The following is a 22197-nucleotide window of genomic DNA, read 5'->3' as shown; positions in this document are numbered from 1 at the left end:
AATTAATTACGGAAGAAACGTACGGCGTACACACGTCGGCGGAATCACGTCGCCTCGCGTCGCGGGCGTGGAAACTACGATTCGTACGGTCGCGTGACGGTCGTGAGTCATCGACGACGCGCGATTCTCGATCTCACGAAACCGACTGCCCCCGCGCCCCTCTGCCTACTGTATATGGGAACGCGAACGATTCTTTCTTCCCTGTCGGGTAACGTAACACGGTCGCGGTTACCAGTCCAGCACCACCGTTAATTATCATATCTTGGCAACGCGAAAAGGCAACGTGTCGCAAGGACGTATTTACATACGTGCATTAATTATTATTAGTAATCGTTGCTTATCGTTTTTACCGGAGGCCGATATTCACGCGTAAAGTCGATCGATTACACGTCGAGTTACTATGATCCTACGCGATTTTTATTTTCAAACGGTGTTTTATAATGAAATTGAATGAGGGGAGCGACTTAACAGCGTGGCACGAGGCCCCACGCAGTCGATCGTTGAACACGGTCGTCGACGAAGGTTGTTCCAATTAATATTAAACGACCAGCGAAACGATACTGCCGTACGTGAGTGCACCGACGAATCGAACTATGAGCAGCACTCTACTGCCGGCTCTGTTTTTTTTCTCTTTCGTCGTACGAATTGCGAGATCGGGCTAAGGGCAATTATTAAACGGAAGCTACGCAACGCGTGAACGTAACGCGTAACGAGTATGTTCTACGCGAAGAGGTAAAGTAGCTGCTGAGCTGGCTGCCCCGAGTTCGTTGACCGTGACAACGGATAGACTCTCCGGCTCTTACTTTCTCGCGGTGCGACGAAACGTTCTTAGCGTCACGGAAAAAGGTGTCTCTAGACACGTGGCCGCGTCGGCGATACGCGAAGAAAAATGATAATGATTCAAGTGCACTTACCGTGGAGATTCGCGTTCTAGCGCCGTGTTAAAGTCGCGAGACGAAGACGTTTCTTCACGTATCTCGTGGAAATTCGATAGATCGTTCTCGGAGAGGAAGAAGAAGACGAACCGCGGGACGATAACGTTTGACATGATAATTTGTCGGTTTTAAGGGAAGCAAGTTGAGGATTGAGAAGCTCAATGAAGAACGCAATGAATCAATTTAAAATTTTTCTCGGTCCTATGTCGAGAGATCCTTCTCCTTGTAGCCGTTATCATTATTTCGTCTATAGTCTATGGCATGCGAACTTGTTTATGTCTGTAAGATTCCTTCTCAAAAGCAGGTTCTCATAGGATTGGACTTGCTCTGTAAGTTTAGGATACCTTAGGATACTTCCTGAGTATACAACAAGGAAAATTTATAAAAAGATTATCATTGATTTTTCTACATGTTTCTATATAATTAGTGTTCCGATCGGTACTCGGAGAAAGAATTGGAGAAAACGAAGAAAATTGTTGGCACCCGATCCGAACGAACTTTTGAACCACGTGTCAACTGACGCGTGTCTCCCTGTTCCCCTGACCGCTGTTGGTCGCCGCTGCCGCGTCGGTTTCACCTGCTGTCATTTCCTGTTTCCCGTTTACTGATTCATTCATTTTACTTGGAACAATCGTGACATCCAGGCGTATTCGTCGTACGTCGTCGGTAATCATTTCGATTGATTGCAGAAATACGATTCGAAACGTTTCGTTTTGCACGCAATGAAAACGATCGGCGACGATATGATCAGTTTTTTCTTTTTTTGGCGAATAATGGTCGGGTTTACAGCCGGTGGTTTATTATTGAAATTATCTGTCCATTTATAGATATAGATAAGCGTAACGTAGAAGGCCGTAGATAGGACGAACGCGACGCGAGCGCAGGCTCGTGTTTCAAGGATCGGGCAAGGATCTACCGGTTCGTTTTACCGTTACCGTATACACTCCTAACGGGATGCTGAGAATGCAGCGGCGAACGAACTAGCCATTCCTCTCTAGCGCGTGCTTTCTAGATCACCCACCCATGCGAATGATCATCATCGGTGAACGTTGCCGAAACCAATTTTCACAATGAAAATGTTATCCGACAGGTAGTATTCGCGAGTTCATAATATACCTACGACGACCTAGTATACCGTACCGTCGAAATTCAGGTTTCCAACGATGATGTTTCAAACTTGCACGGAATGAACGATGACGAGCGCAGTTTTATCTATCTTCCAACAGAAGAGAAAATGTAGCTGGCAGCGGGTTCTTTCGATAGAACGCGTAGTAACGGGTTTCCCGTGTCATTTGCTGGCTGTTTCGCGCGGGGCCAAGCACGCAACGTGTCGCTCGAGAGCGCACCATTTTGATTCGCGACTCGCAACGATGGTGGTGCGGCGTTTTCAAAATTCTACCACGTTGCGTATGCGTGGCTTGGCGTTCGACGACCGACGATTATCGGACAAACCTGAATCGTAATGGCGACACACGTGTCTCTTATCTGCGTCCCGATGAAGACCGATAAATAGTTGTGCACGTTAACGGTTTCGCGTATCGTCACCGATCCGAACCCGAATCCATTCGACTAATTAATTGTTAAAAAAAACTGTATCGCGCGCTAGATTAAATTGTTTCACGCTCAGTTTCAATATTTCGATTCGTGCCATTAGAATTGTATTAGAATTTGTTGATGTACGATCGTGCGCGGTCGTGATTGTTGAAACTGAATCGAATCGCTCCCTCGTCTTTGTTGTCGTCGTCGTCGTCGTCGTCGTCGTCGTCGTCTTGTTTCCTCGACGATGATCGTTTTAAATCCTTATCGAACGACTCTGACGGTGAACACTTGTGTTGCTTCTTCAGTCAATAACGCGGTCGCTGCGGTGTGACCGATCATCAGTAGCAGCCGGCAGGCGACAACGGTAAAATTTACTAAGTCGTACACGATTCTTCGTTCGTACCTGGAAATTGTTTCGCTCCGAACGAAACGAGGAAATTGCAGTAACAAACGCTATAAAACGTTATCGCCCGAGTATTTATAAATTGTTGCCAATCGCTCGTGAACTTTCCTGGCGTCGTCACGGCGGCGGCGTCGCGGAGCGCGCGTTCCACACCGGCTCTTCTCGCATTTGTCGCAATTCCGTCGGGATCGGAAACGAACGAAACCGACCCCTTTCACTGGTGCAAACGTTCTTTCGTTCCTGGAGAAAGTCGTGTATCGCGTATCTGCGAAAGATAAAGGGATTCCCGTTCTCCCAGAGCGAACTCGCACGAGGAATCTTGTCGTCGTCCTCGGTGGAAACATTTTCTTCTCATCATCATCATCATCATCATCGTCGTCGTCGTCGTCGTCTCGAGTATGAGAACGTATTCACGATCGACGAGATCGAGCTCGTCGTTGAAATTAAAAGGGGAAGACCGGCAGGCAGTGCAGCGAGAATCTAGTAGACGACGACGTTACCTGTTACGTGATTGTTGGTGTGTTGTTCGCAGGCAGCTATGGAGAACCAGCAGGTCTGGGTGCGAGACCCTCAGGAGGGTTTTATAATCGGCAAGTTCACGGACATGGTCGATGGGGACGCGTTGATCGTACCATTGGACCCGAAACATCCACAGCGCTCTTGTCCATTGGACCAAGTCTATCCTGCTGGAGAATACACCAAGGACGTCGAAGACAACTGTAATTTCACTTACCACTGTATTCGCTTCTACTTTTCTCTATACGCCGTACATACATACTATACTATGTCGATCGATCTCGCAATTGGAAACGAGGAGAAAGTACAAAACTATTAAAAATCATCTGTCTGATAAACAGCGAATGCTCCTCCTTTCGCTCGGAGGAACGAAAACGAAAAATCTGGTATGCGTAGAGTCTGGAAGTAGAACGTTCCACGTTTCCACGAATAGATAAACAAAATTGAGACGATAGTCTCGTGAAACCGAAACTGACGATCACCAAGAGACAGAGACAGCGATTTATGTTAGAATCAAGGAAGCGGAACACACATACTGTTTTATGTTTAACTTTTAAACCGACTTTCTACCGGCTTTTGAAAAACCGGCTTTCACCTTTCCAATTTTGCTCCGTTTTTCATGTTCCCAGGCGCTCTGATGTACCTGAACGAGGCCACGCTACTCAACAACATACGCACTCGTTATTTCAAGGATAGAATATACGTGAGAACGAGATCCGGTGTTACCTACTTGAATCTACTACACTAATCATTGTAAGACGAACGATTCTTTTCTTATCCCTACGCGTGTATTAATATTTTGTAGACTTACGTGGCCAACATCTTGATCGCCGTAAATCCTTACTGCGAGATCAAAGATCTTTACTCGGCTGAAACGATCAAGGCTTACAAAGGAAAATCGTTGGGAGAGACACCTCCCCACGTTTTCGCCATTGGTAAATTTTTAATCGTCGGTCGTCGTCGTCGTCGTCGTCGTCGTTGTTGTTGTTAGCGATGTTTATCACGACTGACTCCTTTTCTCTCTTCAGCCGACAAAGCGTTCAGAGACATGAAAGTATTGAAGCAGTCGCAGAGTATCATCGTTTCCGGTGAATCTGGAGCGGGCAAGACCGAATCGACCAAGTATCTGCTCAGATATCTGTGCGATTTGTGGGGATCGGCGGCTGGGCCGATCGAGCAGAAAATTTTAGATGGTACACCAAGCCTAGAAAACGAACAGACGCACGCGCGCAGCTATCTACTATGTATGTATATGTTAATATGTGTATGTTCTACCAGCAAATCCAGTGTTGGAAGCTTTTGGAAACGCAAAGACCAAGAGGAACAACAACAGTTCTCGGTTCGGTAAATTCATGGAGGTGCATTTTGATTCGAAATGCCAAGTGGTCGGTGGATACATCTCCCATTATCTGTTGGAGAAATCGAGGGTTTGCCTTCAAAGTCCCGACGAACGAAACTATCACGTGTTCTACATGATGTGCGCCGGTGCACCGGCGGAGCTCCGCGCTAAACTTGGCATCGGGAAACCGGACGATTTTCATTATCTGAGAAACGGTTGCTCGCAATACTTTTGCAACGAGGAGTCGGAAAAGAGATTGAACGACGCACAGAAGAGTCGCGATCAAATTATGAAAGGCAGTTTGTACGATCCGATTCTGGACGACGTCGAAGGATTCAATGCCATCGACCAGGTAAACCACTACTACCGTGTATAGCTACGACGTCGACTTCGTGTCGCGTAGCGGGTCGCGTTCGGTCGTGAAACACGCTTTTTGCGCGTCCTCGAGTTCGAAACTATCGGTCTGACACGATTATGATTCGTCTATGTTTTTCCTTTTTTGCCGATCGGACGTTTCTCGACGTTTCGAAGGAAAGGGCAACGGTAATACAAGTAGAGTTATAATAGTCGAGCACTCTCTCCTTCGTCGTACGCCGTTCACCTTTCACCACTCATATTTGACCTCATATTATGCTGCTTAGCGAGAGCAATTTTTGTAGCGCGATTCACCTCGTAGTGAATGATGGTGATAGTCGGTAATAGTAGTGGCAGTAGTAGTAGTAGTAGTAGTAGTAGTAGTAGTAGTAGTAGTAGTAGTAGTAGTAGTAGTAGTAGTAGTAGTAGTAGCAGTTGGGAAGTGACGAAGAATTATTTTGCAAAGGCGTTGACGAGACTCGGTTTGACCGAGGCGGAAAGAATGGAGATTTACACGATGGTAGCCGCTGTACTGCATCTGGGGAACATTACGTTCGAGGATAATCCGGAAGATACGAAGGGTGGGTCTAGGATATGCGCCAGTTCGGAGAAACCGATGTTGACCAGCGCGAAATTGTTGGGCGTCGATCCCGAGGAACTGAGACAAGCGCTGGTCTCAAAAGTGATGATGACCAGCCGCGGCGGTATCAAGGGGACGGTGATCATGGTGCCGCTGAAAGTTTACGAGGCCAACAACGCGAGAGACGCTTTGGCCAAAGCGATCTACAGTAAACTGTTCGATCACATAGTGGCTCGGATCAACAAGAGCATTCCGTTCAAAGCTTCCAGTTATTACATCGGCGTGTTGGACATCGCGGGATTCGAATACTTCAAAGTGAACAGTTTCGAGCAGTTCTGTATCAATTACTGCAATGAGAAGTTGCAGCAATTCTTCAACGAGAGGATTTTGAAGTACGAGCAGGATCTTTACGCGAGGGAGTCTCTGAACGTGCCCAAGATATCGTACGTCGACAATCAGGACTGCATCGATCTGATCGAGTCGAGGAACATGGGAATCTTCAGTCTGTTGGACGAGGAATCGAAACTACCGACTCACAGCTTCGCGCACTTCACCAGCGAGGTTCATCGAGTGTGGAACAGCCATTTCCGGATAACGTTGCCGCGCACTTCCCGTTTGAAAGCTCACAGGGAGTTGCGCGACGACGAGGGATTCGTGATTCGTCATTACGCCGGCGGCGTTTGCTATCAAACGAATCAGTTCATAGAGAAGAACAACGACGCTCTGCACGCGTCCCTCGAAGCGTTGATCCGAGAGAGTAACAACAGATTCCTTCGGACGCAGTTCGCCAACAATTTCGGCAGCCAACAGCAGAAGGGGAAGCTTACGTTTATCAGCGTCGGCAGTAAATTTAAGACGCAGCTCGGAGAATTGATGGACAAATTGAAGAGCAACGGAACGAATTTTATTCGTTGCATCAAACCGAACAACGACATGGTGGCTCGTCAGTTCGACGGGAACAGCATTCTGGGCCAGCTTCGCTGTTCCGGGATGACGTCCGTGCTAGAATTGATGGAGCACGGCTACCCGAGCAGGGTCCCGTTCCAAGAATTGTACAACATGTACAAATCCTATCTGCCGCCGGAGTTGGCCAAATTAGAGCCGAGATTCTTCTGCGAGGCGTTGTTGCACAGTTTAAAATTGAACAAGAAGGATTTCAAATTCGGCATCACCAGAGTGTTCTTCAAGCCGGGCAAGTTCGCCGAGTTCGACAAGATCATGAGGTCGGACCCGGAGAATCTACGAAAGCTGGTGGCGAACGTGAAGAAGTGGTTGCTCAGGTCCCGATGGAACAAGATGCAGTTCTGCGCGTTGTCCGTGATCAAATTGAAGAACAAGATCATATACCGTAGGCATCATCTGATCGTGTTGCAGAAGACGGCCAGGATGTACATAGCCAAGAAACAGCATCGCCCTCGCATAAAAGGTATCGCGAAGATAACCAATTTGGAGAAGCAGTTGAACGGTATGGAGGAGACGTCGAACCAATTGAAGGACCGCGAGAGACCGATCGACGACATAAACAGACTGCGGCACGACTTACACGCGGCTAGGAATAGGATCAAAGGGAACGAGCGAATAACGCCGACGGCGATCGATTCGATCTACGCGAATCTGGTGAACCGGGTGAACGACCAGATGGCCTCGCTTCGTCGCATGGTCGAGCAGCAGAAGATCGCGGAGGAACAAGCCAAGTTGGCCAAGATTCAACAAGAATTAGAATTGGAGAAGGAGAGGAAAGAAGCCGAAGAACGACGGAAGAGAGACGAGGAAGATAATAGAAGGAAGAAGCACGATATCGAGGCGAGGAGGAAGATGGAAGAGGAGCAGAAGAAGAGGCAAGAGGAAGAAGATAAGAGGACTGCCGCGGCTCTCCAAGTACGTCGATTTTATCGTATCGTATCGTATCGTATCGTATCGTATCGTATCGTATCGTTAAAACTTGAATAAAAGTTCGACGGCTCTCTTCGATGATGATAATTATTTATTGGTGTACGTGTAATGCTCAACGAATCGTGCAGGCGCAGTTGGAAAAAGAAGCGATGGAAGAAAACAGGTACCGCGAGTTGTTGGAGCAAGAGAGGAGAGACCACGAATTGGCGGTGAGGCTGGCTCAAGAATCGAACGGACAAGTCGAAGATTCGCCGCCATTTATTCGCAGGTATTCACGCAGGTTTCGTTTCGCTTTCTTGTATCCTGTGACATTCACACACACACACACACACATATATATCGTTTATGATATTGTTCACACTGATCGATCGACGGGAGAGCTATATACGTTGAATATGTACATGTAGCGGTTCCGCTGTGCGAGTATCATCGAACAACAACAACAACAACAACAACAACAACAACAACAACAGGCTGGCAAGGTATCGTGAGATTTGTCGAGGTTTGATCTGAGCACGTAATGTTTAACTATTCACCTGATTTCACTTCTCGTTCCGTGACTAATTTTAAATAACGTGCGCGTTTCTCGCACTCGCAAAATCTGCATCTATACAACCTCGAGCCATAGTTTACGGGCCACACGGTGGTTCCTGTATTTTTGCATGCTTTTCGACGCATCGTAAACGCTGTCCGCCGCCAGCATTAACTACTACTACACTTTACCGATGACGACGACGACGACGACGACGACGACGACGACCATTCAAATCGAACGTTCAATAATTATCTGTCTCTTGTTTGAATAACTTAATTGAAAAAGATCGTCAGTCACTTGGTTTAACTGGTCCTCTTGTCCGAAACGAAACAGATCGGAGCAAGTGCGCAATAACCAGGCAACCATGGCGTCCAAGAAGTATGACTTGTCCAAGTGGAAGTATTCGGAGTTACGAGATGCTATAAACACGTCCTGTGACATCGAATTGTTAGAGGTAAACAAGAGAGTTCTTTCGTCGTCGAATACAGACGATGCGAGGCCGACGTTCGCCAGACCATACGACCATCATTCGATTCGTGAAACATTTGTTTAAAGGCTTGTCGTCACGAGTTTCACCGAAGATTAAAAGTGTATCATGCGTGGAAAGCGAGAAATCGAAGACGGACCACCATGGATGAGAACGAAAGAGCACCGAGGTCTATCATGGAAGCTGGTAATAATCGTGTGGCCTTCCGGTCGCCGCACGTTTTAGCGTCACTGACGACGACGTACACACGTATATTTGAGAGATTCGTCGCGATTAATGGATAATGAAATTTATCTCAGCCGCAAGGACACCGAGAACTACGATGAAACAGCCCATAACGGAGTCCACGCAGAGATACTTTAGGATCCCTTTCGTGCGGTCAACGGCGAATGGCCAACAGGAGAATCACGCGTCCAGTAAGCGAGGATGGTGGTATGCCCACTTCGATGGTCAGTACGTTGCCCGACAAATGGAACTCCACCCTGACAAACCACCGATTCTACTGGTAGCAGGTAACACAACTTTGATCATTGTTCGAGAACGTTTCGTCCGAGAGCACCTAAAAAATTACATCGTTGCGCGAGCTTGACGAACCGTCGTTGGTCATCATCGTTCAACTTCGATTCGCGTAATAAATCGCAGTTTAACGATGATGACCAATGATGATCTAACGATGTAATAATTACGATTGACGGGTAAATGGGAACGCTGCCAGAATGTTTTGTCACCGCGATTGAAAATCGAGTGGGTGTTAAACTCGACCGTGATCCGCGTTGAACGAGCGTGCTTGTTGGAAGCGGAAGAGAACGCACGGCTGCGCGTGTGCGTGTTCATGCGACGGTATAAGTAGCAATCGTCGCGGTTTCGCCTATAAAGACAATACACGTCGTGGAGGTAAGCCGCACCAAAGTGTCTCTTGCTTAGAGAGAGAAAAGAGATCGGTTGTGCCGTCTTGTCTAGTGACGCATGCAGAATAGAGTCGAACGTCGCCTGCACCCGCAGGTCATAAAATGTTTGTATCTCGTTCAACAATACAAACTTGTGCTTTATAATTCCAAACAATTACTTTTGATTATATTTTATCGCAACACAAAAATATTTGTAGAATACGTAGAACGTTAAACTACGCACAAACGATTTACCCTTGAAAATAATCAGTTTATCATGATACATTCTTATTCGATGCTCTATATCATTTAATTTGTCGATTTCGTGTTTTAAACGCTTATCTATATACATTAATCTTGAACGATAAGATAAATAATTCGTTACCGGTGATCATATTGTCCCGACGAGTCATCTGAGATAGACGATGGCTTAAAGTATCCGTTACAAGTTTATAATTGATATTTTTCGTTAATAACAAATCCTAGCAATGCCGCAATATTTCTTCGGTACAGTGACATGTTAAATTCGACGTCGCCACCAGCAAAATTCAACTTACTCCCCCGTTCTTTAAGAATATAAATTTCGATTTGCTGGTCCGTTCAACATGCAATATGCGCAAGTCCTCGTCATTTTGAAATCTTTTAATAATCGAACTGCCTAGATTTCATCGTAACTACACTATGTAATATTGAATTTTACAATTGTAAAATTACAAGTACAAATATTATGATATAACTGTGAAGCTGTTGCTACTGCGCAGTGACATTAGAGAATGACAGACCGACGGTACGACCGATTTTCTGTCTGTTTTTCGATCGCGGGCCGTTTCCATTTGCACGGGTGCCTATAGCTCACCTACTCCGTGTGTATTGTTCTCTACATATAGTAAGTATATGGTTTCGCCTCCTCGAGTTTGTCAAGGGAAAATTGATTTCTGTCGAAAAGGTGTCGACGACATGCAAATGTGCGAGCTCAGCCTAGACGAGACTGGACTGACCAGGAAACGCGGGGCCGAGGTGTTGGAGCACGAATTCAATCGCGAGTGGGAGAAACACGGAGGTAAACTGTACGTTCCACCGTGCGATCGTAAGAAATAACAACTGGCTAGTAGGTACACAGCGCGTCGACAGTCACAGGCGATAGTAGTTTGTTGAGATGTTACAAATTTTTTTATTATTCGAGAGTGAGCTCGCAGCACAGTGCCTTACTAGTTAGAATTCGTGCCTTACCCACGACAAAGGCAGCTCTTCCGTAGACCACTGACACGAACCTTTTCGAATTAGCCGTTGTTAATCGATCTCTTTTCCTAAGCTGTTCCAAGCATAATTGCGTATTTTTATGAATCGGTCGATGCGACGACCACGCGATACTTGTGGCAGAAATTCGTTCGTTCAGTATTCGAGATCCCGATCGAGAAAATCGTATGGAAAATTGTTTTTTTAATCCTAAGGAATAGATTCGTAGAGACAGAGAGAGAAAGAGAGAGAGAGAGAGAGAGAGAGCGCGATCTCTTATTCTCAGTTCGGGTCCTTTTTTCTTAGGAAGGAAATTCGTTCGGGTTACGGTGTTAAAAGACGGTTGACAGAAAAGTAACATGAATTTTTTTCATGGCATTTCCAATGTTTCACGTTCGCCACGGTTCCTTTGTTCGAAGCAACACCGCCTCCTCCGGTTCTATATACTATAAATAATTCTACTGATTTACCATGTGTATAATCTAAGGTATTCTATGTTATTGCACTCTCCCATACCCATTGTATCCATCGAGTACGTTTCGAAATAAATCACATTTCTCGCATACGTCGACCGATAATACACTGTCCGATCGGTCCGGTCAACGACTGGGTGGTGGTACCCAGCCACCGAAAGCCGTTTCGAATTCTTTCGCAACCGCTAGACAGAGATGATCTTGGTTTCGCGCAGATATTACCTGGAACAACGAAACAGTTAAAAAATAATAGAACGTGAACAGTACGAGAGTTTGCTTACCTGCAGTCCGATCGGTAATCCATCGTCGTTCAGGCCCATTGGTACGTGCGTGGCTGGCATGTGCAACAAGTTAGCCAGTGAACAATAGTGGTTGCTATCCAATATGAAGAGGATGAGTTCGGTGTAGATCGTTGGACGAGGAAAAGTGGGACAGATCAACACCCCATTGTCTTTGAGCAAATCCTGTAAAAGATAGGCATAGGTAGTACTTACATATAGAGACGCACGCTTACGGTAAAAGCCTCGTTTAACACCGCTGTGGACGACAGCGGGATCTACGATCCGTCTGCTGTCGCTGCCACCGTGGGAGATAAAAATTAGGAAAGATCGATCGTACGTTAAGCGTCTGACGCAATTGATTTTTCACTTGGAAATAGTGTTTGGCCGTTTCACTCGAGATGAAAGCCTTGGTATCCAGGAGCAGTTGCACATAACAGACCGACAAGCTATATTGCGACAAGCCGAACGTCGATTTGATCAGTTCGAGGGACGCGCTTTTGCTCTGAAACAAACACGACGACACGATTACTCTCGGACACTATCGCAGAGAATTGAATAGAAATGTCTGTTGTCATCGTTACCCCCGGGTGATCGGGATCCAACAGATCGGGCATTTCCACGTTCGGGTAGACGCACATCATGATCGACCATAAGTCTTTCAGCGAACTTTGCGCCAACTGGAACGCAATTTGAATTTCATTTAACTGAAATCGATAATACGTAGGTAGGTACGCGTAGAGGGATCCATTTTTTCACCTGTTCCACTCTGACTCCTTTCTCGGAGAGATGCCTCGTCGCTCTGTGCACTGCTCCTTTCATATCCTGTGTAGACGACTTTAGGCTGCTACCATTGTTTATGGTGTCTACGTAGAAAACTCTTAGATCCTTCAGGTTCACCGGGTCGTCGATCATTGGTAATAACCGTGTCTCTGATCTCGAATCGAACAGTCTCATGGCCAAGTAAAGATCGTCGACGTACCTCGCCATTGGTCCGAGGACCAACATCGATCGGAACAGATCTTGATCCGACCAGGGCATGTGGCCCTCGTTGGGAACGATGTCTGGAAAGAGAAATGAAAGAAAGGAGATGAGGCGAGGAAAGGAAAGGTTTTATTGAACGCGGAGAGACTCCGCGTACGCACCTGGACTAGGTTTGTGACCGAAAATGCCAGTGAACAGGGCTGGCAGTCTTATGGAGCCAGCAAAGTCGGAGCCAAGGCCGAGCATCGACGCTCCTGCACTGATCAACGCGGCCTGTGATCGTCGTCAAGAAAAGGGAAAAAAGGTAGGAAAAGAAAAAGAGGAAAAGTCAAGAGAAACGCGAGTGATCGTGTGGTATAGAAAATTAGACTGTACGACTCTACTTCTTATATTAATTGGTTCGAAAGATCGGTCCAACTCGACTGTACGTAAAGCGTTCGACTCTGAAAGTTCATACTACCTCACCCCCTGACGATCCCCCTGGCGATCTTCTCATGTCGTACGGGTTCAACGTGCATCCGTGTAGAATGTTGTTGCACTGAATGGACGAGCATAGTTCCGGCGTGTTGCTTACCAGTAACGGAATTGCTCCGGCCTCTTTTAATAATTTCACTGCTGCCCCGTCCTGTCGAGCTTTCATCCCCTTCCTCCTTAACGTGTTACCCGTGAAACTCAACCCTTAAATTCGATTTAACCAGAGAATTAATACGCCCTCCCTGAATGAATCCCGATCTGATTTTTGTCATTATCGCGGTAGCTGTCGTTGTTGTTGTTGTTGTTGTTGTTGTTGTTGTTGTTGTTAGTATTTTTTTGTTTTCAGAAATACTCGCGTTACCTTTGAGCGAGCAGCTTTCTTTAATGGTGATCGGCACACCGTAAAGCGGTGCCACTGTTTCTAGTTTCTTCGAGTCCACTTGGCCGCTCCTTAGCCTGGCGTCGCACAATCTCGCGTCGTTCAGGGCTTCCTCGAACCGATCTTCCACCACTGCGTTCAGCAACGGGTTCACTTCCTTGATGCGTTGGACGTATGCTTCCACTAATGCCTGGCTGGAAAGCTTACCCCCACACACACACACAGACACACACATATTCGCACGGTCAGTAACGTCGTTCTATTCGAAATTTTATCTATTTTATCTTCATTTTTCTCTCATACTCACTTGACCGTTTCTAATCTTCATAGCCGACGCAGTCGCGCTCAATTTCAATAAGGGATTCTCGATCGGCGGTAAACGCGGTGGTTTTCTAAGGTAAACCAGCGCAAATATCGGTCCAAGTATATAAAAAATGATGCGATTTATCGTTATTATTATTTTGGCCAATAGAAATCCCATTTTGCCTGAAAAAGTAAACGATTCAGATTGCATTCAGTCGGTTGAAATCGAGGCATTCGTCTTTCACTGAAATTTAATGGTGAAGTCGTAAGAACTTCAGGGGAGGTGCAGGAGCATCTTCGATTTGATTTCTTATCACGATCCGTGAAATCGAAACCTACGGACCACGTAGGAGGTCTATCACCCGATCGTGCATCGACGATCAACTGGCAATTTGAACGAGGTGGAACGTGTTCAGCGAACGGGCGCGTAAAATTTTCGAGACGCAGAGTCGTAAACAACTAGACATAAACGTAATTATTCGGCAAGCGTTGAACTCTAGATACAAGTTGTAAAGTGTTTCGATCGAATCTGAACTTTGCACGAGCATGAATTCGCTTTGATCGTGTCCGTTTCAACCGAACAGACAATTAATTTGCTCTCAGTATAAATGAGGAAATGAACTTTTTTCACATGGATGAATCAATTTACATGTACATCGAGATGATGATGAACAAAAACTGTGATTATTCATGAACAAAAACAACGTTTATTGCCGATTCTTGGAATTCTTCCACACCTTCAGCTTACGTATTTCAACGTAATTATTATTATTATTATTATTATTATTATTATTATTATTATTATTATTATTATTATTATTATCGTCTCATGATGCATCTCACGACACGTTCTCTGACCCAGAACAAGCTACCGAACGGGCACTTGTGCATGAACAAGCTCTCGGTTCGTAGCAATTCGAATAATTTTGTTACTTCTCATAGTCATTCACTTTTTTGTGAAAAAACGAAAGGATTCTAAGTCCATGTTCAGATCGGCTAGATCATTATTCACAAGAGACCAGTTTTAGGTGTTCGGATCGAAAAAAATCAATTCGTATTAATCGGATCGAAACGTTGCGCAATTCGAGATCGAACGTGAATTATCATCAATGTTAATCATCGATCTAGGCAATTTGTTCGTTTTATTTTTCCTTCAAAAGTGCTTTATATGGTTGGATTAGCGCGTCGGGCAGCTGGTACGATGGCTCAACTCATCGCCTCGTCGTGCAAACTTCCAGTCACCTTTTTCGTTACGTAATCTGTGTAAAATATTTGAGATTCCTCGAGCGTGGATCGAACGAATCGTATACTGCGACGTAGATACAAGAATCTTTTATAAATGTGGAAAATGTCACCTGTTGAATAAATTTTCCACACGATCGTCGAAGATGAGGATTCGATTTTTGCGCGTTAGTTCAACAGGACTGGACACGACACCGTCGCGACGTATCAGGAAAAGGACGGTATTCCATAAAAATTTGTAACGACTTTATGATCTTTTCGTATCGTATCTTACCCTTTCTTCCTTCTTCCGAGACGAAATTATATTCAGGAAAAAAATATCCACCCGCACGACCGAAACTTGGAACGAGATTCTCTCGCCGAAAACGTTCGACCTCTTCGGAGATTAAGAATTTTTATAGTACTGTTTTGCTTAATCACGGAATCTAGCACGATTAATTGTAAGACGTCGTTGAATGTTACATCGATGAACTCTGGGACGTTACTGATCGTGAGACCAGATGGACAGTCTCGAGCGGTGAACGTCGTACTATCACTGGCAAGCCGAATCACGCACATCATCTCAAGGGTTGTTTCACTCCTCCACGCGTACGACGCGTACATACACACGCATACAAATGGAGTCTCGTCAATTTTTCATTTGTGTGTGTGTTGTAAGAGATTGCCAAACACATTGTCGAAACTTTGACCGGAACGTTGAAATATTAATTATTCAATATGCTGATACGGCGAATTGGGAGAAAAATGTTTATGCCGAGACTCGACTTTGTTCTATACGAATAAAATTTCAGACACGCATAAAATTAGTCGTAGTTTTAGATAAGATTTTAGAAAAGGTGAAATCGTTTTGTAAATGTAAGAAAACTGCGATCGCGGAAAATGAATATGAACCAATAAGTCGTTGAGGCGTTGTTTTTACACGCTGAAATCCCGCTCCGGGAGGGAACTGCAGAGGGAGGAGTGAGGAAGTAAACGAAAGAGTAAACTTTTGTCCAACGAGTTTGTGTATTAGAAAAAGGAAATAATGCCTTCGAAAAGTTTGATTACGTACGATGTACGAAAAGTATTCGTTGAAGGAGACAATGATGTACTCTCTCGTACTCTACTCTCCTACGCGGTGATCGCAGACGATTGACGATACGGTAGGACAAGTAGATGGTTCTTGACTGGATCTTGGTAACGACGCGTCAAAGAGTAGAGTCAAACTTGTGACTCGTTCGCGGGCGGCTGCTGCCAGCCACCGAAAACTCTCTCAATTTCCCTTGCAACAGCGATCGTCAGATGGTCGTTCCCAGCGTTCGCGACGATCTACAACGATTCGATCGATCGATCAGTCATCATCGATCATGCGACACGTAAACGTGACGACGAGTAAAGTGAGTTAAGGCTGAAGAGATTTTTTCTAACAGCCTGTTTGTCACCGTGTAATACGACCAAATAAAATGGAATAAATAAAAATAAAAAATACGCACTTGAATCCCGACAGGCAGCCCTCTTTTGTTCAGTCCCATTGGGCACTGGGTCACGGGGAGCCCTAGCACGTTATAGATCATCATGTAAGTGAAGTCGGCGACCTTCGCGTAAGCCTGGTACTGATAATGACTCGCTGACGCGAACGATGGAAAGATCAGGACGCCATCGTCACCCAAAAGCTCCTGCAATTCGCGCGTTTCTTCGGTATCACGTGAAACCGTTGTTGAAATCGGAATCGAATTGCCGTTCGATTGAAATTGTACATTCGTGAAACTTACCTCGAACTCTCTTTTCAGAGATATCCTCTTCTCCGCCATCGCGTCACGCACACTCTGTGGAAATTTACTGAAGATCCATTTCAACAGGCTGTACGCGATCACCGGCAGCGAGTAAGACGATGCGTGGAAAATGCATTTCAGCAACTCGAGCAAAGCTTTACTCGATCCCTGTTATTTGATAACGTTACGTCACGATTAAAAGGTTTGCTCGAGTTGATTAATGTTCCATTTAGAATTTTTGTCTGTTATACCGGGTACGAGTGACTGACGATTCAAGTTTGACGTACCGCACATGTTACGTCTTGGTTGACACCGTCGACCTCCAAATGTAACAGAAGATATGCCCCTATCTCGAACGCAAATTTCATTTGACTGAACTGTGCCTAAAACCACGCGTATAATTATACATAGTGAGATGTTGAGCGAGCTTTTTACTTTCGGCGGCGTCCAAACAGACCTTTTGCACTTTCAACCCGTAAGCAGTTTCAATGTGCATCCGTAGTCTCTGAATTGCCTGTTTCATGTCGTCGTCGATCGAATTCGTCATACCGCAGCAATCGTCCAAGTAATAGAATTTCATGTTCCTCGGAGATACCTGTTGTCAAAGTTTCTATAAGACTGTTGAAGACATGCCGAACATGATGGTTGTTGGTTCGATCAAACGCAGCACAGAGCAGATGTAAATTGAGTTTCAGATGTATTGTTTCGATCAATTTCGATTTGTTCGAATATCGAATATAAAAATATCGAATATAAAGTATAAATAGCGAATAATGAGCGATTATATCGAGGAGCATTTGATCGTTCGGCAGGTCGAAATCGTGTCTCGTCACTGTCGTTGTCGTGCGATATCGTTTCTGTGCAGCCTTTGCGACGATTAAGAACCTTCTGATCGAAACGACATCGGGATTCTTCCGGTTTCGATATAATCTTCATGACCAGCGGCAGGTCCTCCGCGTATCTCACCATCGTCCCGATCGTGAAATATTGGGGCCAGTTTGTATCGTTCGAGTCTGGCCTATGACCCCTGCACGGCACTAAACCTGATACCCGAACCAGATTTCATCCGTTTTAATTCACGTGATTCATCCGCGACTCAAGTAAAATCAAGGTGAACGTCCCGATTTCCCGTCCCGATTTCCCGTCCCGTCATCGTTTGTACGTGAATCAAATCACGTGTGGTGAGTAGAAATTGGGACGTTCACCTCGGTAAATGACGTCTGTAGATATTATGAAAATCTCGTCTCTATACATATGTATACTACATATATGTATTTAAAAGAAGTTTGTTATCTGGAAGAACTGACAGGCCGTAGGTTTGTGACCAAAAACACCGCAGAACATGGCTGGTAGTCTCGCGGATCCTGCGATGTCCGACGCGAGGCTCAAACACGAAGCGGCAGAGCCCAAAAGAGCTGCCTGAAAAAGAAAATGACATCGTGTTGATTCTGCGTAAGTGTCCGCAACACTAATCGGTAGACAAAACAACAAGAGATCGGCGAACCTCGCCACCGGAAGAGCCACCGGATACTCGGGTAGTGTCGTATGGGTTCCAAGTGGGTCCGGTCGTCTTGTTGTTACTCTCCCAGAACAAACATAATTCGGGAGTGTTACTAACTAGGAGAATGATCGCGCCCGCCTCACGAATCATGTCGACAACTTGCGCGTTTCGATTTGCTTTCAACGACTTCCTCTTCTTGACGCCAACAGCGTTCGACATCCCTGCAGGAATCAACACTGATTTATATTCCACCACATGGATTATTTTTCCAAACCGAATTATTTTACGATACTTTTCGTCGATTCGTTCATTCGCGTTCGACTTGGTTGCCACTAAGACCAAATTGACCGGGCGCGATCTGACTCGTCGTCAGATTTTTAAACAGCGACCATACACATAGCGTCGAATTAGAATTAGTAACATACGGTTTCGCTTAATCTTCACCTCGAACGAATTCAAGATCCGTTGTAACGCAAGTATCGTTGCTACCCCGGTAGCAACGATACTTGCGTTCGAGGCGCGGTCCGATCGAACCTGCTTGAAAATGCATAAGAGTGAAGGACCAAGAAGTAGAGAAGAAAGTGGAGAAGAAAGTGGAGCGATTGTTCGCGGGGTCAATTTGGATTTCGGCTAACGGCGTATCGCGAATAGTATCACCCGCAGACCTTCGACCGCGATGCTCTCTTTCACGGTGACAGGGACACCGAGGAGAGGCAAGTCTCGAGCCAATTGCTCCTCGGTTCTCGCGACGACGGCCAAGAACTTGTCAACGTTCCGCGCCTCTTGGACCGCAGCGTCGAAACGCGACTCGACGATCGCGTTCAACGAACGATTGACATCGTTGCATCTCTCTATATAAGCTCTCACCACTTCCTCGCTGCTCACCTGCAAAACGAACGTATGCGTATCGCATTATCGAGAGTGACCGCGAGAGGCTCCTGACGAAATTCCATTCGTCGTTATCCTCGTCGTAAGACGATGCACAGCACCTACCTCTTGTCTACGTATTTTTCGTGCGATCTCGCTGGCTGAAAGCAACAGCAATCGACTTTTGATCAATGGTAGCTTGTTCCGTTTTCTCAGACCTTGCAGCATTAAAAATGGTGTCAGCAGGCAGGATAATAGAAACAAGATGAACTTGACTATCTTCTGGACGATCAGGATCACCGTATCCTGTAGCATACGAAAGTATAATCGGTCAGTTTACTTGGTCGACGTCACGGACCGATATGACCGAAACGAATTTCTCAACTACAGGAAAGTTGAACGTAATACGATCTACCGGTGTCTACACCGTGGTAGCTACGAATTGTTCATCTTGTTAGCGTTCGTTAACACGAAACTGCTGACAAGGTGTCAACACCTCATTACTGCATACGTTTCGCGCAGAAATCGTGTTTACTTGTTAATTTACACCTGTAATAGAAGTAGAAAGTTGGATTCGTCCGACAAAATTATTATTATCATCATCCTCATCATCATCATCATCATCATCGTCATCGTCATCGTCATCGTCATCGTCATCGTCATCGTCATCGTTAAACGTACACGTACTCAGCTATTAGAATCGTTTTTATCGCACGCAATTTTTATTTCGTGCGCATTCGCTTCGTCTTTATTTATGACGGTCGAAGCAGTCAAGGACGGTTGACTTCAATGTCCGAAGAATAGCAAACAGTAGTTTATAGCAGCATGTTCGTTTATCTATACAGACGTGTGCACGAATGCTGGCTGAAGCATTCTGAAAAAGTTTTTTTCTATGGAATGCATGGGCGAAAAGAGGAGGCGAGCACTCTTTTTTCGTGATCGTCGCCGGCCGCGATCGTTGGGTGGAGAAACTCTCTGCTCGTTACACCGAATTATTATTATTATTAACATGATTCGATGAATTTTTCGGACCGATCGACAATCAAAAAAAAGCCGTAGATGTGTGCATCGACAGTTTTATTTTGCATAAAAATTTCAACGACAATGGTATTTCGAATTTTTTTACTCACTGGATCAACGACGCTCATCGACCGATCGAGCAGAAGTTTGGTGTAGGCCAACGACAAAGCGCCCAGCACGAGTTGCATCGTTGAAACACAGGGTGTACTTAATTGACCCGCGTTTTAAAAGTATAAATTCTGTTTTGCAAAAAGACCGTTTCGTGTTCTTATACGCTCTTACACGCTCGCGTTGGAACACGACTTATTGCCTGTTGTTCGCCGATGGTCACGCGTTTCGACGCGAGTTATTTCGTTATCACCGAACGAAGCGTCCGCACGTTACAACTCTTTCTCTCGTTCGCTTAATAAAACATTCTTCACGAATCTTCGTACAAACAAAGTTTCTCTCTTTCTTTATTATTGTTGTTATTATTATCGTTTGAGCTACGTATATGCGTTGTTCCAGCAGCTATATTCAGAATTAACTATTGCATCGATGATGTTCGGATTCGAACAGCCGCGGCGACGATGCACTGAGCGAGGCGGAGGTGCACGCGGCATACTTAAATGAAAAGGTGTCGCAGTCGGCGGGGCCAGGGGGGCTGACGGTCCGCATGCCGCGTATACACCATCGGGAAGCAAAGGAATCTTCAAAGAGACTGATTCTCCTTCGATAGTTATTTCGTTAATGACCGCTGTGTTTAATGGTAGCGTGCGTAAAAATAGATTCAATACAAAGGCGGTATACCAGCTGTTTTTCTGACCGCGGTGCAATCCTAGTCTTAACGCGAGGTACAATCTTGTTAATAACCCAGGTTTCCGTAAATTTTCTCAGTTTCTCATGCGAATGCAACTGCAATTTTATCTACTACTCATTCCTTCGATCGAAATCGATTCTCATCTCATCTCATTCTCCGCCCGTCGAACGTCCTGGCGAATCCTCGTATACGCGTATACGCGTATAGTTAATCCGCGCTACGTTGTTCTTCTCGTCGGAGGAGTGAAACGGTCGTCTGATAACGCTCTATAAGTACGTACCATGATTCCACTGGAAACCCAATTTGTCGATCCACGCAGGCCGCGTCTCTGCGATGCACTTTATCAAAAGTGTCACGTCAACTCGTTCGTAATATCGATCAATTGATTGTTACACTGAAATTAATTCACGCGGGCAAGAGTCCGCGGGCAACCGTGAAACTCTCTTCCTCGGGCGCAACTTTCTCGAATACTTACCGAATTCACGCTTCACGGTTCGCGCGGGCCTATCGTCGCGGGTACCCTTATTGTTTTAAACACTTTCTCGTTCCTCTGCTTCCGACCCGGCACCAACTCCCACCTCACGTCGTCGTATCGTCCTGTTTTCTTCCCGCGACACCTCATTCTCGTTGCCCAAACCCGGAAGCCGAACACACGGTGAAACCGGCCCGATCGTTTTCCGACGCGTATCATTTCTTCTTATTCGGGTCAGAGTTCGCGTTTTATAAGCGTTATCGATCGACTCTTGGACGAACAACTGGACGTTCTTTCGAAGCCGAGACAATTCCTTCTTTCGGATATTCTCGCGAGGATAATATTAGTTGTTGCAAAAATAATACCAGATCATTTCTTTCATTTCTTTCATTTCTCATTTCATTTTATGACTCGGTTTGTCAAGAGGAAATGAAAGAGCAGCATGAAACGATTCTATTTTCTGATTCACGTGTGCAACATACATTATGAATTCTGTAAAACAACCATATTTTACGTATTTGTCTTACGTATTTGTAGAACGTCTCGCAAGAGCGACGCTGAGCGACGGTCGTGGAATTGATTCGAGGCAACGCATCTTCTCAACGCTCGAATGCGAAAAAAATATCGTTTTCATTGCCGCGTCCGAGTGGGGCCGACTGAGGTGGTTCAATCTCTCCTTTGGAAATCGCTTACTCTCTCTCTCTCCCTACCTACCTCCATCCTTTCCCTGTCTCACTCATACAGGACCGATGCTCCTTCGACACCCGCGTAGCCAAGCGGCGATGGTCATTGAACAGGTTTCTCTAGTTTACCATTTCTAGTACATGGCTACAACTTTTTACTCGTCTGCTGTATTCGCAAAATCAACTACGCAAACAGCAGATGAACTTGACCCATGGACGCGTTCCGATATACAACACGTTGCAGCCAACTACTGCGAATCTATCTTG

At 45.5% G+C, this 22197-nt stretch overlaps 4 protein-coding genes across 18 annotated transcripts in view; 1 reads left to right on the top strand and 3 right to left on the bottom strand.

The window, feature by feature from the left end:
* LOC108628945 (zinc transporter ZIP3) overlaps positions 1-243 on the bottom strand; it is a 19908-nt gene extending 19665 nt beyond the window's left edge. The window contains exon 1 of the mRNA XM_026816856.1: positions 24-243. The gene's annotated coding sequence lies outside the window, so the exon portion shown is untranslated. The remainder of the gene's footprint in view (positions 1-23) is intronic.
* Positions 1-11266, top strand: part of jar (Myosin heavy chain 95F jaguar) — a 14780-nt gene extending 3514 nt beyond the window's left edge. For 4 of the 8 annotated variants that reach the window (XM_018031177.2, XM_018031176.2, XM_018031175.2 and 1 more), the window contains 13 exons: positions 3410-3596; positions 4023-4096; positions 4199-4328; positions 4422-4586; positions 4672-5084; positions 5264-5275; positions 5553-7544; positions 7688-7827; positions 7967-8041; positions 8428-8548; positions 8650-8767; positions 8881-9093; positions 10415-11266. In XM_018031177.2, the coding sequence (XP_017886666.2) occupies positions 3410-3596; positions 4023-4096; positions 4199-4328; positions 4422-4586; positions 4672-5084; positions 5264-5275; positions 5553-7544; positions 7688-7827; positions 7967-8041; positions 8428-8548; positions 8650-8767; positions 8881-9093; positions 10415-10566 (3792 nt within the window). In that variant the 3' untranslated portion in view covers positions 10567-11266. Of the gene's footprint in view, positions 1-2698; positions 2839-3409; positions 3597-4022; positions 4097-4198; positions 4329-4421; positions 4587-4671; positions 5085-5263; positions 5276-5552; positions 7545-7687; positions 7828-7966; positions 8042-8427; positions 8549-8649; positions 8768-8880; positions 9094-10414 lie in introns of those variants that run through there. The other 4 variants (XM_026816849.1, XM_026816845.1, XM_026816846.1 and 1 more) reach the window with 4 other exon arrangements.
* Positions 11048-16016, bottom strand: LOC108628949 (fatty-acid amide hydrolase 2-like). 3 transcript variants are annotated; one of them, XR_003389665.1, is made up of 11 exons: positions 15112-15526; positions 13600-13778; positions 13275-13494; positions 12900-13117; positions 12601-12712; positions 12215-12519; positions 12040-12135; positions 11796-11960; positions 11459-11641; positions 11221-11399; positions 11048-11150 (listed from the first exon to the last, which is right to left on the bottom strand). XR_003389665.1 is itself a non-coding variant. In XM_026816862.1 (10 exons), exons 2-10 carry the CDS (start codon positions 13771-13773, stop codon positions 11304-11306), a joined length of 1569 nt encoding a protein of 522 aa, XP_026672663.1. In that variant the 5' UTR covers positions 13774-13778; positions 15889-16016; the 3' UTR covers positions 11054-11303. The 3 variants fall into 3 exon arrangements, 2 of the variants coding, with proteins under 2 accessions (XP_026672663.1, XP_017886684.1); XM_026816862.1 differs by lacking the exon at positions 15112-15526 and adding an exon at positions 15889-16016 and having other exon boundaries at positions 11054-11399; XM_018031195.2 differs by having other exon boundaries at positions 11054-11399.
* LOC108628948 (fatty-acid amide hydrolase 2-B-like) lies at positions 15819-22197 on the bottom strand. Of its 6 annotated transcripts, XM_026816859.1 has the most exons (12): positions 21251-21913; positions 21056-21169; positions 19083-19262; positions 18755-18974; positions 18093-18310; positions 17896-18007; positions 17474-17631; positions 17046-17183; positions 16876-16971; positions 16589-16756; positions 16310-16492; positions 15819-16145 (listed from the first exon to the last, which is right to left on the bottom strand). In XM_026816859.1, exons 2-12 carry the CDS (start codon positions 21056-21058, stop codon positions 16038-16040), a joined length of 1584 nt encoding a protein of 527 aa, XP_026672660.1. In that variant the 5' UTR covers positions 21059-21169; positions 21251-21913; the 3' UTR covers positions 15819-16037. The 6 variants fall into 6 exon arrangements, with proteins under 6 accessions (XP_026672660.1, XP_026672659.1, XP_026672662.1 ...); XM_026816858.1 differs by lacking the exons at positions 21056-21169; positions 21251-21913 and adding an exon at positions 21962-22197; XM_026816861.1 differs by lacking the exon at positions 21056-21169 and having other exon boundaries at positions 21251-21912.

This window comes from Ceratina calcarata, unplaced genomic scaffold, assembly GCF_001652005.2.
Source record: "Ceratina calcarata isolate Rehan_Ccalc_2016 unplaced genomic scaffold, ASM165200v1 scaffold551.2, whole genome shotgun sequence".
Lineage (NCBI taxonomy): Eukaryota > Metazoa > Arthropoda > Insecta > Hymenoptera > Apidae > Ceratina > Ceratina calcarata.
Note: the sequence above shows the minus strand (reverse complement) of the source record. Positions and strands in the feature narration are given on the sequence as shown.